A 16,218-nucleotide genomic window follows, 5' to 3' on the forward strand; every position below is an offset into this window, starting at 1 on the left:
AAGGTAACATGTGATATGTGAAAAAGAAAGAACATATCTATATCATGAGTGTACGTAACTAGAGGCCCCCCACAAATAACCCATTTTTTATATACATATATTTTGTATAGTGACATCAAACAAAGAGAAGGTACATTCAGCATGTAATAACAACAACGGACGGCATGAAGTTTATGACAATAGCAAGGTCGGATTGCATAGTAGCAACAAAAGAAGATAGTTTGGTCACCAACAGGGGAGATCATCTAGTCATCTTGAGAATGAAAGTACGTGCCAAATAAAAAAGGAAGATCACTTGGGAAGTCATCAGGTCTTCCAAAGGCTAACGTGAAAAAATGACACCATTATAATACATACGACCCGACCATATAGCGGATGATATTATTTGGAATATTGATCGCCATGTATTGTTAAGAATAAGCGATCAAGCATCGAGATAAGGAAGACGTACATATCAGGAGGAATGGTAAGACTTTAGATATTGAATCTCATCAAGTTCAACTCAAGAATTTATAAATCTATCCCCTGAGAAGTAAATGGAGACACATTATTGCTGAGTCCCTTTGCATTTCAACAGAGATTTTTTGGATGTATGCCTGACATATAGCCTAAGAAGAGGGAAAACTACGACATAGTCATATATGCACAGACATAAGGCACGATTAGCTTGCATTGGAAACTTGTGATCATGGTGGATTAAAAGAGACTAGTTATTAAATATAATTGTTCTTAGATAAAAGTGGAAGTTTTATTATTGTGTGATTAGATTTACATATTTTCTATAATTAAAATGAGTTTCAAACAAGTGCATGCGGAAGCTTAGTGAGTACTCTAGTGTAGATGAAAAGGGAGTCCGATATCCTTTAGAGGATTCTTTGACTATAAGAGGTTGAGAGGTTGACATAAGTGAGGATTTTACATTGTGGGAGTAATAATAACCATTGTTTCATTCTCATTGTTTGACAAATGCTTATATGGAGGCATTTTCTGATTTGATGCATATGGACCTTCATTGGAGCAACTTATATAGATAAGTATTCATTTATCTACTCATTCTAGTCTCTCTCTTATCTACATTTCTGTATTTCTATAAGAGCTAATTGCCTTGATCTTTTCCAAGGATGCTCTTGCAGGAAAAGGAGGATTGATATCAAGTTCAAAGGGAGTATGTGCTCCATCAGAAGCATCATTGGATGAGGATCTTAGAAGATTGATGTTTAGAGGGAGTCTGACACATTCATCCGAAGGAGCGGATAGAGGATATGTTTCAGTTGATATATGAAGATCTTGATCATATCACAATCAAAGGCAGTTTTGACTTTATGTAAACTTTTGGTATCATGCATGTGACTAAAAGATTTAATGGGCCTAGCCCCTGTGTACATCATGAGGAAGTGACGACTTCTAAATGATTATCACTTATATTTGCGAAAGTTATTGAAAGGCGACAATCTTACAATAACTTAATATTCTCTTATGATGGATAGCTTACGATGTCTATGCAAATCATGGTAGATTATACTTTGCGTGGTGGATGTTTACATGGTTCACATTATGAGAATACGTATGCACATAACTTATAGACATTTTGAGTACATGTGAATGTTATGCTAATTGATGTTCAGGACACCATTACATAGAGTACTTGGGGAATATCATGCGACTCGATATTAGGGAGGCCATCTTAAAGTGTATTTGGTGAATATCATATGTTGATATTCTAGAGGCTAATTCTCATGATATCAAAACTTATTGAGTACATGGTGAATATCATATCTTGATATTCTGCAAGCCGTTACTCAGAGTATTTGTTGAATATCATATGTTGATATTCAGGAGGCCAATACTCATGATTTCAAAATGGTGAATATTATGTGTTGATATTCTGATAGGACTTTACCTTATTGAGTACTTGGTGAATATCATAGGTTGATATTTTGATAGGCCAATACTCGGAATATTTGGTGAATATCATTTGTTAATATTCTGAAGGCCAATACTCATGATATCAAAATGGTGGAAATCTTCCTTATATGTGTCATTTCTAATATTACCAATGGTGTAATATTTACCAATGTGTTTATCCTTCTTAACTAAGAGGGAGTTTAATGTTAGTGTAGTTTCAGTAGGATACAACTCACTGAATATATATTATTATATTATTATATAAGTTATTATCATATGCTTAATTGTGATAATAAGCAAATGTTATTGATAACTAATAAGAATTAAAGAAACATGTCTCTATGGAGACGTGCCTCTTAATATCATATACATATGCATTGAGAAGGTAACTTGAAACACACAGAAAAATTATAAGTGCTATTACAAGTTACAAAAAAGACAAAATGATCCTATTTTTTTTACAATATCATTACCTTTTGTATTTTTAGCCTAAAAAAATTTATTTTTAAACCACCTATCATTGGAACACTTTCCATGCAAGAGATGCATATCTAAGAGGGAATTCGGAAAAAAAAAATATGAACAATTTAACTAGAGTATCAAAGTTTGTTATTTGTTTCCAAGATAGAGAAGGTCAATAGCTAAAGTAAAGCAGCAGTTGGAAAGAGAAATGAAGCAATGCACTAGTGCAAGGGTCCAAAAGTAGTGTGAATTTGTAAGGGGTTATGACACACTTATATTTATTTTCATGCAATAATTTTGTAAACATTAAAACTAAATGTTAGTTTTCACTTAAACTTCCTAATGGATCACATTTGCATACTGCCGAAGATGTTCATTTGTATGGGGTTACAACACACTTGTATTTATTTTCATGCAATAATTTTGTAAACATTATAACTAAATGTTAGTTTTCACTTAAGCTTCCTAATGTTCACATTTGCATACTGCTGAAGATGTTATTCAATGTTATTGCTGATCCAAAAGGGAAATTTTGTCAAACCCATTTTGTTTTGAATTGTTGTTGAAATGCTGTTATGAACTTATGTGTGTTGAGAAATATTAGACTATTTTTAGAAACTTGCAGGCTTTGTATTAAAGGTTTTCTGAAGGTGCTGTGTACCAATCTCATAATTCAATTCACTGAAGAATTCATGTCTTTGTATATAAGTTGCTGAACAATGCAAGCATGTGGCTGTAGAATTTATGTTTACTTACAAAAGTAAAATCATTTGCCTTGAGTTAAATATCATCTCAACCCTTTTCCCTAGGTTATTCCAAATAAGGCACTTCTGATTTTATTCAACATGAAAATGAACCACTATAAGCTTCTGAATAGCAAGTACATATCATTCACAGTAGGTTATTTCAGTATTTTATCTTTAGTGGAAACTATTTGAATTTAAATGAGAGGTTCTCCTATATGCGTTACATTTTTTCCTGTACTCAAAGGTGAAAATTAAAGCACTAAAACGTCTCCCTGTGTGCTTATCAGGTCAAGAGCATCTATTGCATTGCTTATCTTTACTTTGTGAATAATTTGAAATAAAGTCATCCAAGGAAAAAATTTAGATTTGTGTAAGTAAGAAAAGACAGAAAATAAAGCAATATTCACCCTAAACCACATAAGGTAGCTCTCATTTTCAATTTATTTTGGTGGACCTGGCACCCTAACAATTACAATCTTATTCCATAAGAAAACAAAAAAAGAAATAACAAAACGTCAAACAACTATTTGGAGTATTGCCCAAAAAGCCACCCCCAGTCAATTGGAGTGTTGCCACCAGCCTGCCCATTATTCTCATCCTTCGATTCAATATTTAAAACAAAGAAATGCCATCTTTCTATTTATTTTCTTTCTTGTGACACGTCTACAACTAGTGTTTCCCTCTTCCATTTCCATTTCTTGATTTATTCCCCTTTGTACAATCTTCTTTGATCCTCCTCTCCAATCTCTTAGTTGTCTTAAACTGCACCTCCTATTACTCATCCTACTCCCTCATGGTTTTTCCTTGCGTTCCCCATAGTTTCCTACCCATTCATGGCTTTTCCATCCATTCTCCATGGGTCCTTCTCTTCCCCCTCTCTTTTCATGCTAATTTTCTTGATCCTCACTTTTGTCACCACCTCTTTTTAACCATCTTCTTGTGCATAACCACATCCTTGCATTTTCAGATAATGCTCTAAATATTCTTTCCTATAACCACATTGTAGTAGTCCATTGCCGCATTCATTCCCTTGGATCCAATAGTTATTTTACCCCTCCTCCTCTATCTTCTTCCTCGCCTTATATTCTCACTATACATCCTATAACATAAGATGATGATACTCATGTTTCCTCCTATTCCATTCATTGTGATCGATTCTCTCCTATAGGATCCTATTAATAATTGATCAAGACAATGCTTTTACTGCATCTTTCCACAATGAAGATGAGGTTCATGTGTCTTATGATGGCTTACCTTTTCCATAAACATCCTTCACACGACAATGCATATCATAAAACACCTTTTTCCTTCCCCTCTACAAATCTTCCTTTTGATGAGGAGATTGGTTATCATGATGATATGAAGAAGAAACCATCATAGACCATTTCTTAACTTTCACACTGGATGTGCTCCACAATGATGACTCAAACATCACCTCTTCTACAAGTGATTCCTCCACTCCCCGCCATTCCCTCCCTTTGCCTTCTCTTTCACTATGTAATGTCCCCGTTTTTGGCAAGTCTATGCCATTGATGGAGTTAGCTCATCATAGCAACCCTCGTGAGATGACAAGGCGTTTTGGGAGGTCTCAGTTGTGAACTTACTATTTTTAGTGAGTCTATTTTTGGCAATGCAGTGGGTGGTTTCAGCAGTTGGCTGTCACCTGCAGTGAATAAAGTAATAATTGCATGAGCTCTTATTTATTTATTAATCAAGTTGCATTATTATAATAATGTTATGTTTACATTATTTTAATGATGTCATGAAGAGATATTTCTAAAAAGCGTGTTGGAAAGTAACTTCCACAATTTCTGAGGTGGGGTTATTTAGGAAACTTTGGCCAATGGAAGATTATAAATGAGAGCCCATTGCACTAGAAAGGGAGGCTTGATTATATATTTGCTTTTGTGCCTTTGTGGCTTTTTCCTGATTTCTGACTTGTGAGCCCTTGCTGAAGTATAAGGGTCTTGTCTGAGAAGTTTTTGGCAACTATGCTGAAGTATGCAATTGGCCAACATTCTCCTATTGTATTCCTATGGCTAAGGAGAAGGGTCTTGATTATATATTTTATTTCTTGATTATCTAGTGAGGGTTTCTTGAAGTCTGAGAATTATTCTGAAGGTTGATTCTTGCGAATTGCTTCTATTGTATAGCAATTTGGCAATTTCTCCTACTGTTGTTGTTGTGGCTAAGGAGAGGATTCTTACTAGTTATTGTTTGCATAGACTGGACTCATTGATATTTTCTAAGGGCATTGTTTGTGATCTCAGTTGGCTGCCATCCCCAATCCATCAGTAGATTATCTCAAAACTGGAGACGCAATTGCATATTGGAGGTCGTGTGTGTTGATGGGAGAGGCAATCATTGCATGGGAGTTTGTGATCTGAATTGGGCCCATGAATTTACTGCCATCAGGAAAAACGAGCGCTTCATTGGGTCTACGACCTGCATTTTTGGGCAAGTCGTCAATCATCATACCAGTCTGCTAGCTAATAAAATATGGAAGGAGTTTCTTGGTGAGTTTGAATTTCATTGGTGGGTGGTCTTACATTCTGAAGTAGTCGTTTGGTATGTTGGAGTTTGTACCTGCGTTTTAGTGATATCAAATATGCAAGCGATGCCATACCTAGCAGCCAAGTTCCAAAATCGTATGTTTGATTTGGAATTTAATAAAATTTATTCTTCACTCAAGCTTGTGTTAGAGTAAATAATTAATTATTAATTATTTATTCTATTACTTAAGCTTACTTAGGTTAATGCATATTTAGTATTTAATGCATGTAGTGGTTGTTGTTGACAACTCGGGAGTTTTCTCCTTTTTTAGCATATTCCACTTTTTGAGGATATGTGTTGAGTTGTCATTTTTGTCCTCTACCTCCTTCCAGCTTGTTCTACAAGCTTCCATGAAGCCTTTTTAAACGGTCTCTCTCTCATTGTAAATTAATCCATTCACATAGTAATTTCATTTTCCTATTGTGAAATATTTTCTCTTGCATTGTTTGCTTCATGCTCTTGCTCTTTCGGTTTCTCTTCAGCAAGCTATTTGCATGTAGGTGATCTTGGCGACTGCGGAGTTGGATTTCATCAACTCCTACAGCTTGGTGATTGTTTTCTTTTAAAAATGAGTTGAAAATTGTTGGAAACTTAAAGCATATATATTGATTTATATTCAAATACCAAAAATAAGAAAAACCAAGTTGCTTTTCACATGTTCCCAGTTTGGACAAGAAAGGATTATTATAGTGGTATCAGAGTGGTTTCCTGCCAGCCTACAAGAATTGGACTCCAAACCAGTTGTTAGTGGTCAATATGTAATCTATTGTTTTCTATCATGGCTGACGAGAGGAGATTTGTGTCGGGTATGCACTATACCCAAAGAGGACGTAATTCTCCTCCCAGAGGAGAGCTTGAGATTCAGTTTGGTTCAGTTCGTAGTCCGGATGGTTCTGGTGGCACTGGACTACGACACACAGATGCTTAGGTTGATAGAGATGCCCTGCAGGCATTTAGGAATATTGTAGTCGGGCAACAACAGATGACATATGTACTACAACAATTATCTAATACTCTGCAGCAGATAGCACTTCCTCAAGGACAGAGTAGGGAAAGAGCTCGAGATGTTTATGTTGGTTCTCATAGATCTCGAGTCGAGGATAGAACCTGAGATGGTGTTAGGTACAGAGATGCAGATCGAGTTCGAATTGAAGATCATGGTGGATAAGCTGACAAAGCTAACATACATACTGGTACTAAATGATAGGTTGGAGAGGCCCGCGTTTCTGAGACTTGAGGTGGATGCGGTTAGTATTGAGTCTGAGGTTATTCCTTTTGTTGATGACGTGCTGGCACACTTTACAGAGTGGGATGCTTTACCATAGGCTGTTAAAGATCATTTGAACTTTAATAGGTTCCTGACTCAAAAAGGGAACATTCCAAAGCGAGGTCAACACCTGAGAGGCAACAACCTCGACAAACTAAGTTACAGCAAGTTGCCAATAAGATGATGTTGGAGCACTTTGATGGTACTGGGGAAGTTACAACTCGAGCTTGGATTCATAAGCTTGACACTTATTTGGCTTTGTGTCTTATGTCAAAAGTGGATGCTATCAGATTGAGAGTGTTGCATCTAGACGGAGCTGCCCATGACTGGTGGTACCATGGGTTAGTTTCTTTGCAACATGATCAGATCACTTCCTATCAAGAGTTCATGGATTGTTTGATCGAGAGATTTGATAGGAAGGATCTGGAAGTGTACTTCCGGAAGTTGGCTCAGCTGAAGCAGTTTGGTGGATTGAAGAATTACATCAATGAGTTCCAAAGGCTTTCAAACATGGTTTATGATATTTTGGAGCGCAAACGAGTAATGTTATTTATGGAGGGATTGACTGAGCCACTCCATGGATGGGTGAAGTCATTGGACCCATCTTCTCTACAGGTAGCAATGTGGAAGGCATGGGACTTGGAGTCCTCTTCTCAAAGCAAGGTTGCTTTGAAATCTTTCGCTCTTCCACCTAATGATGAGGAGTCCCCACCAGTTGTTGAGGACAAGGGCAAGTCAATGGGGAAATCTGATGTCACTTCAAGAGAGGATTTGAGGAGGCATTAGCTTTGCTTTTGGTGCAAGCGGCCTTTCTCTAAAGCAGCAAATCCTGGTATGTAGGTTTACACTGATGTAATTGAGGATGAGTCATCATAGTAGCATGAGGATGTCGATGAAGATGATCATACTAATTATAGAGTTTATACTGTGATGAGTATTTACGGTTTGGTATTTGATTCACATGTTCATGATACGTACCGGGTACAAAGTTGGTCTAAGCCTAAGCTGGATTGTCTGCAGGATGATTGGGTAGGCATAATATTGGAGAGTGTGTTGAGATCTCGTAAGGATTTTTCTATTAGTGATGTTTCGACCTTTACATCACTAGCATAGGTACTTGGTGATGTGTTGCAAGTCATGTTATTGGTTCTGTGGATGGTTTTGGCATTCTGTTGGTTCAGTGAGGACAGAGACATCACTTGTTTCTTATGGGATCCCACTGGAGGTTTTTGTATGATGTCGGATTGCTTGAGGACAAGCAATCTTGGGGAGGACTGTAACGTACCCGTTTTTGGCAGGTCTATGTCATTGATGGAGTTAGCTCATTATAGCAACCCTCGTGAGATGACAAGGTGTTTTGGGGGTCTCAGTTATGAACTTACTATTTTTAGTAAGTCTATTTTTGGCAGTGCAATGGGTGGCTTCAGCAGTTGGTCGTCACTTGCAGTTAATAAAGTAATAATTGCATGAGCTCTTATTTATTTATTAATCATTGAGTTGCATTATTATAATAATGTTTATATTATTATTATAATGTCATTAAGAGATTTCTAAAAAGCGTGTTGGAAAGTTTCTAATGTTGAGTTCTTTTGCGGAGTTAATTTAGGAAACTTTGGCCAACGGAAGATTATAAATGAGAGCTCATTGCATTAAAAAGGGAGGCTTGATTATATATTTGCTTTTGTGCCTTCGTGGCTTTTTCCTTATTTCTAACTTGTGAGCCCTTGCTGAAGTATAAGGGTCTTGTCTGAGAAGTTCTTGGCAATTGTGCTGAAGTATACAATTGGCCAACATTCTCCTAGTGTATCCCTGTGGCTAAGGAGAAGGGTCTTGATTATATATTTTATTTCTTAATTATCTGATGAGGGTTTCTTGAAGTCTGAGAATTATTTTGAAGGTTGATTCTTGCGAATTGCTGTTGTTGTATAGCAATTTGGCAATTTCTCCTACTGTTGTTGTTGTGGCTAAGAAGAGGATTCTTTCTAGTTATTGTTTGCACAGACTGGACTCATCAATATTTTCTAAGGGCATTGTTTGTGATCTCAATCGGCTGCCATCCCCAATCCATCAGTAGATTATCTCAAAATTGGAGACGCAATTGCATATTGGAGGCCGTGTGTGTTGATGGGAGAGGCAATCATTCCGTGGGAGTTTGCGATCTGAATTGGGCCCATGAATTTACAGCCATTAGGAAAAACGAGCGCTTCATTGGGTCTACGGCCTACATTTCTGGGCAAGCCGTCAATCATCATACCAGTCTGCCGGCTAATAAAATATGGCAGGAATTTCTTGGTGAGTTTGAATTTCATTGGTGGGTGATCTTACATTCTAAAGTAGCCGTTTGGTATGTTGGAGTTTGTACCTGCGTTTTAGTGATATCAGATATGCAAGCAGTGCCATACCTAGCAGCCAGGTTCCAAAATCGTATGTTTGATTTGGAATTTAATAAAATTTATTCTTCACTCAAGCTTGGTGATTGTTTATTGTTTTATTTTAAAAATAAGGAGTTGGAAATTATTGTTTGAAACTTAAAGCATATATATTTCTTTATATTCAAAAACCAAAAAAATCAGAAAACAAGAAAAAACCAGGTTGCTTTTCACATCTTCCTAGTTTGGGCAAGAAAGGATTTTTACACAATAACCCCTTGTAATGCCTTGTTTGCACACTATGGTACACAATCTCGCTTTGCTTCTTATTCTTCTAAATCTCTAGCTTCACCTACAAGTTTGAAAGATGAAACCCTAGAGCACATGCAAAAATTTATGGCTACTATGTATGAATTTTGTTATTATAAAAAAATTCTTTCTTTTTCCGCAATACTTTACATGGAGATGTACTTAAATGATTTAATTCACTTGGAATGGTATTCCTTCATTCTAAGCATTAATAAGCACCTTTATTGGTCACTCTACAGCTTAGACTCAAACATGTCTTCTCCTTCCTCTTGTAACACAAAAAAAAAAATTCTTCAAAGTTCCCTCCTTGCAACATGGCACAACTCATTACACAGGTATCAAAGGGTCCTTGTGGAAAAAACATAAATCTTGCTAATAAAAAAACGAATCCTTGTTACTCTAGAATTCCAAAAAATGAAAACTCAGTTGACTTCAAATATTTTCTTCTCCCTTCATGGCACTGTCTTACATGAGACATCTCCACCCAAGATTGTCTTACGTGAGGCACTCCCTCCTTATTCTCAACCTCATTTATCCTCCTAATTTCCTTGATTATTCTTCCTCTTTTCCAGTCCTCTTCCTCTCTATTGCCCCAGTATGAGGCTCCTTTTAATACTGACTTTGATGCTAGAGCTACATATAATACACTAGACATGATATAAAAATAATTTTTGTTCCAACTTTACCACCTAGATGAGATTCCTGATGAATTCCATGCAACACCCCGTGCCGCAAACCATACCTCTTTTAGAATAACAATCTTTCGCTCTAGGGAAAACAGTTCATCATATTCCCCCTCTTCTTCCTTTCCTTCATATCAATATCTGATGAAACCCAAAGATACTAAAACACTCTATTTTAATTACTAAATATAGAAACTATAAACTAGCTAAAGATATTTTTTCTAAATAGAGACAATGTATCAATATGGAGGCCAGCATACCTCCAGAGACCTAGCATATTTGTTTTTCTTTAAGTAATATAATTGACAAGTATTCCTATAATTCAGGAACTTTTAGGTATACCTGTGTCCTCAAATGCAAGATTAAACTTATGTACTAAACAGGAAAAATAAATTCATTAAAACAAGTCACCGTAACTTAATTATTGAAGAAAGTGCTTCAAAATAAAAAGAAAATCACATAAAGCTTACCTTCACAATAACTATATCCATCCCCCTGAAATTTCAAGCCTTCAACAACAGGGCACTCACATACTCGACCCCGAAATGTATCCTTTCATGAAAATCCAGAACAAATGTAACACAATTTTAAACAAAATCCGATTGCTAAAAGAATCTGATTCTTAAACTTTTAGAGGCTGATTATGCCTCAATGTGTAGACCACATACCTTGCAAGCAGTGATATTTGCCTTTGTATCTTGCCAGCACCCACCATTATTTTCCACACACTCATTTGTCTGTATCCCTGCAAATGACGAAGAGTTTGATTTGCAACTTTGAAGAAGTTATTACTTTAACCCTATAGATAAGAATTTGCATTGAGGAGGAGCTCACCTTCGCTCAAACAAGCAGCTGGCTCAGTGGTTTCTTCAAAGCCTGCACAAATTGCTTTCATGACAGCATTTCTATCCAACTTCCCTGCCAAGTACTAAAAAGTTATAACTTGAGTTAACAATTCTCCCAAAAAACATTCCATGGAAAGTAAGGAGATACCTCTATACTGTATGTTGTTAATAACTAGAGTGGGTAGTATTGTAACATCGCCTCGAGAACCATGTCCAACCTATAAAATAATGTTCCACTCAGAGATATAAGCATTCAATAATAGAGTACTGGAGCCAAAACACTGTATAGCATAGAAGACATTTTTACTCTTACCATTAGAATGCATAAAATATCAAATTAAAATACCCAAATATGAAAGCAGCTGAGAGAAAGTGTAAAGACCATACAGCTAACCTGAATATCTTGCTCTGATTTCAAAACATTATTCTCTGTATCTGCCTCTGGATCTCCCATGCACTCATCAATTTTCTTGCTATCCAGACCTGTCAAACAGTAAATAATCACAATGGGAAATAACTAGTGGATGCTTAGAGACACTGTCACAGGATAACTTACAATAAAACCTCACAATTTACTGGAGCTAAGAGATTCACACATCTTGAACTTAATGTGATCCACTCTTTGTGCAAAATAAATGTCAGTTATACCATACTTACAAATGATAATTAAAATACCCACCTAAAGAGTTGATCACTTTCTCTGCACATTCCTTGTTATATTTTTTCTCTTTCATCGGACATCTAATGTGAAAGTCGGTCACATAATCCCACCAGACCCACGGATTTTTATTTTCTGTTGCAATTTTAAAGACGCACAATTGCCTCAGATTTTCAATTACCACATCTTTGCCATCATAACCTTGGCTCATATCATGTTCTGGATCAGGGGCACAGTACCTTCCATGATTAATGCATTGGGATTTACACTGCTTGCTCAAAACAAAGGCTTCTGGGCAGTACCAAGTTATGTAGTGAGGAGTAAACAAAGTATAACCCCCTTTCTCTAGCATTTGAGCCACTCCTTTAAAATTCTTTACAAAATCAACTTGGCCTTCACATTTTGGCCCACATTCGTCATTACTGTTTGTCCAAAACTCATACTCAACGCGGTCATCAGGGTGTGGAAGGGACTCCCTCCAGTCAAGATTAATAGTGACCATTTCCCTATTGCTCAGAGCTTTCTTCAAGCTATCACCCAAGCTTTTTTCAATTAAAGCAGATGGAATTGTAATCTTATCCAAATATTCTGCTGCTGTGTTATCCTCGTCAGGTGAATCCATGGTTATAAGAGGCTCAACTTTGTCATCTGTAACTAACACAGCTGCTGCTCCTGCATTCTGGGCATTCCAGACCTTCAGAGCAAAGTAACAACCTGCAATGAAAAAATGAAAAAAATTGATCACTTGAAGCTAAAACATTTTCTTTGAGGCAATAGGCTATCAGGACTGCCCATCTAACATATAGAAGAGATTAAGTCACAGCACGCACATATTCTCAGGAGTTTTGTTTTTTCAAATAATTTCATGACAATACTGTGTTGTGAGAAGAATATGATTATTGTGATATTGCTATCAGGATTCAACCTTGTAGTTTTTGAGTCAAACTTGTTGACCCATGTTTCATGATTAGTGGTTCACACAAACCCAACTCTCATGAGAATGAATGGAAAGAAGTTCAGATTGTTCCATTAATTTTGCATTTAAAGTCCAGAATAAGAAGAGAAGAACTTGGAGTACAATCAAAATATAAATAAGGAACAAAATATCATTGTGGTAGGGATGACTAACACATTTTCAGTTCTATAAAGTTCTTAGTTTCTGTTTCTTTCATTGTGATTACCACATTACAAGCACGAAATAATTCTGGGAATCTGGAGTGTCATCTATTGATTTTGCGCTAATGTTCCAAGAGCTGTTGGTTTTTATTGTTTTGCACTGACCTGTTGTTAATGACTCGGTTGTCAATGAATGCGACAAGAGGGATGCCCATCCCATGTGACTTGTTATAATACTCTCATATGCTATCTATCCTTTTCCATTTGCATAGGTTCTTGGAATTGAAACTAATATTTCATACTGCAGTGGGTATCTTGTATGAACCCGTCAGCTTTTTATATTACTAGACTTCATTTGATATATACACTCAGCTTTTGAGATGAACGTGGATTTTGATAGTAAGTTATAGCAGTCCTGCTTATGCTGTCTGGTGATGTGGTAGTCTCATTTTGAGACATATTCTTTAGGCCTTTTGTCCCAATAAAAAGATGACTTAACGCAAAGGAAGTGATTCAGCGACTGCATGCCCTTGAAGTTGTATGGCACCGGCCAAATAACACTCAGTAAACACACTATAAACCTCACCTAGATGCAGAACTTTTATAAATAGAACAGAAGTTCGTGCCTTGAAATTTAAAGAGTGAAACAATATTATGTGCGAGCTGCAAGACATTGTGGGAAATCCATGGTGCTTCAGCTTGCAATTCTTCTTCTCAACAAAAATTCCTTCTTTCATTTTGCACTACAGTGCGGGATCTCAAGGGGAATTGACACGTTTGCACTTTTATTGTGATAGTCCCACCCAAACTGTACTCTGCTTCACCTAAGTGAAAAGGGATGATGCGTCTATGTTCTAAGGATTAATGAACCGGACATATGAATCGTTTTCAAACTTCTATATATCAGTTTTCAAGTCAAATTTAAGACCTTTCAATTTCTGCTGGGTGCTTTGCAATTAAACTACCAGCCATCTTATTGCCCATGCATCTTCAATTTAGCTGCGGTTTATTTTCCAACACCTTTCGTTGGAGCCGTTCTGTGGGGGACCATGATTTTGAACTGGATGCTTTAATATCACGTTAAACTTTTAATGGATAAGCTAGAAGTTGAACCTAAAACCCCCTATCTGCTGTAAGGTGATTTATCAGTGGACTATGAGCCATCTTCATGAATTGTCACTCGTTTTCCAACAAATATTGCTTTTACCAACACATAAGTTCTACTGTTAATGCTAGCCGTGGTTAATTTTCAGCATCTCTTATTGGAGCCACTATGCAGATACTATAAAGTAAAGTTGGCTTTGATATCACAGACCAGCTAGGTGTTGAACCTACCTCCTATTTTCTGTTGCGATGCATTATTACTGCACTATGAGCTATTTTCATGAGGTGTGACTCGTTCAACAAAAAGAAGCTCCTACCAATACACAAGCTCTGCTGTAAATGTTATCAAATATTAAACACTACAAACTGATAGAACTTTCTCAATACCCATGAAACTTACCTTTTGATTCAATTTATCGAAATTCATTTGTACAGTTCTAAATCATTTTTAGTGAACCATATTTCATATTGATGGTTCTCAAGATCTCATGTCCTTCATGACCTTAAGAACCCAATAAACAGAAGAATACTTAAATACCTCAAAATCCATTCAGATAAGAACACTTGGAGAACATGTAAATCCCCCCAGACAAAAAGAGCAGCTTAGATGATATCTAAATCCCCCACACAAAAGGGCAGCTCAATTAAGTGGTATAGGGAGGATAGAGACTTGCCTCCACGATCAATAAGCAAAAAGGAGGGAAGTGCTCCCGGGCGCGATTCATAAGAAGTGGCGAAAGCATCAGGGGATTCACAGGCGTTCCGATTCTCTTGCGGATAAATGACTGTTCCCAGCATTGCTCCCCCATACTGTGGAACTCCGAAATTACCAATAGCGCTGTCATAATTTCCCTTCAAATCCTCCGGAGATATTACTCTCAAACTGTTCTTCTCCACATTAAACCTGCACATGCAAGGAATTGCAAGCCAACACAAAACAATCCCCACTCTGCAAAACACAAAAACTTCCTTTCTTCTCTCCATTCCTGAGACTGCTCAAACAGAAGACAGTAATCAGTAAAATGTACAAAGGCTTACAACCCAATTGGCAGACAACGTTGGACACATGTTCATAAACTTGTTAGTGTGGATCGTGCGGAATCTTAGGCTGTGGCAAGGAAAAATTATTTTATTCATTGCAGAAACCGACAAGGAAGAAAGGCCCAGATTGTCCTGATACGATAGTTCCATGCGCGCAACTCGTGTTGGCTGGCCTGTTGCGTGCAAATTTGGTTTTTCAAATTGTGTGCTCACTGAGTTATGTTACACGTGAAAAGAAAGACAAAAGTGAAAAGAAAGACAAAAGTGAAAAGAAATACTTATCACTTGCAGTAGTGCACGTCGCTTTTGGCAGCGGGGACAGAGGCTTTTCTATTATCGAGCAGAGCTGCTGCCTCCACTCAGAAAGTGCCAATATATTTCTACTCCATGTTCCTTCCCTGTCTGAGAGTGTTATTCTCAATATGAGGTAAAATTTTGAAGGAGACAAATGTTGTGGAGTACCATGAGTTTTATATATACTAGTATTTAGCACGAGGAGGAGGTGCAATGGTGTTGCTGATAATAGGTATAGTATATGAAGAAATTAATTTCTATGTAATTGAAGTTTTGTAATAGAAATAATGTATAATGAAATATATTTGATTATAATTATGTAAGAATATTAAATTTATTTTTTTGAAATTTACAAATATATTAAAATTAAGTTTATTAAAAAATTATATTTATACTACATTAAGTCTATTTATTTTTGAAACAATGTAATATAGTTAAGTTCATAAATTCATATAAATTTAAATATGAGTACAAATATTTTAAATATATTCATATAAGATATGTATAGGAGTGATTAAAGTTTATAATTTGTAATTTGTTAAATAATATTTTTTATAAATCAAAAAATAGAATAAAAATTAATTTAATTTGAAATAAGTTATTTAAAATTTCATTATTTATAATTTAGTATTTGAAAAATAATAAAGTGAAAATTTTGAAAAATAATAAAGTTAAGATTTTTTTAATTATTAATCTTTAAAAAACAATGAGAACTATTATTTGTGTGTTACTATTTTAGAACTTTTTAAAATTTTAGAATATATTTATGACATTTCAAAACTTTGCAATCTCAAAATTTTTAATAATTTGTGAGTTAATCAACAAAAATAAATTTATTATTACATTTTATTGAAATATTTGATTTT

The 16,218-nt window shown here is 36.0% G+C and overlaps 1 protein-coding gene across 3 annotated transcripts in view; it reads right to left on the reverse strand.

Annotated features, from left to right (window-relative positions):
* The window catches only part of LOC149548254 (vacuolar-sorting receptor 3-like), a 52,817-nt gene extending 37,313 nt beyond the window's left edge, over positions 1-15,504 (reverse strand). Inside the window, exons 1-8 of one of the 3 annotated variants that reach the window (XM_089792314.1) lie at positions 15,337-15,504; positions 14,692-15,231; positions 11,819-12,511; positions 11,534-11,622; positions 11,288-11,357; positions 11,129-11,212; positions 10,963-11,039; positions 10,765-10,846 (exon numbers count right to left, since the gene is read on the reverse strand). In XM_089792314.1, coding sequence (XP_089648440.1) covers positions 10,765-10,846; positions 10,963-11,039; positions 11,129-11,212; positions 11,288-11,357; positions 11,534-11,622; positions 11,819-12,511; positions 14,692-15,001 — 1,405 coding nt within the window. In that variant the 5' untranslated portion in view covers positions 15,002-15,231; positions 15,337-15,504. Of the gene's footprint in view, positions 1-10,764; positions 10,847-10,962; positions 11,040-11,128; positions 11,213-11,287; positions 11,358-11,533; positions 11,623-11,818; positions 12,512-14,691; positions 15,256-15,336 lie in introns of those variants that run through there. The other 2 variants (XM_089792315.1, XM_089792313.1) reach the window with 2 other exon arrangements.
* Positions 15,505-16,218: the final 714 nt, after the last annotated feature.

Source organism: Cupressus sempervirens, chromosome 7 (genome assembly GCF_028749045.1).
Source record: "Cupressus sempervirens isolate cs-2001-9-10 chromosome 7, ASM2874904v1, whole genome shotgun sequence".
Taxonomy (NCBI): Eukaryota; Viridiplantae; Streptophyta; class Pinopsida; order Cupressales; family Cupressaceae; genus Cupressus; species Cupressus sempervirens.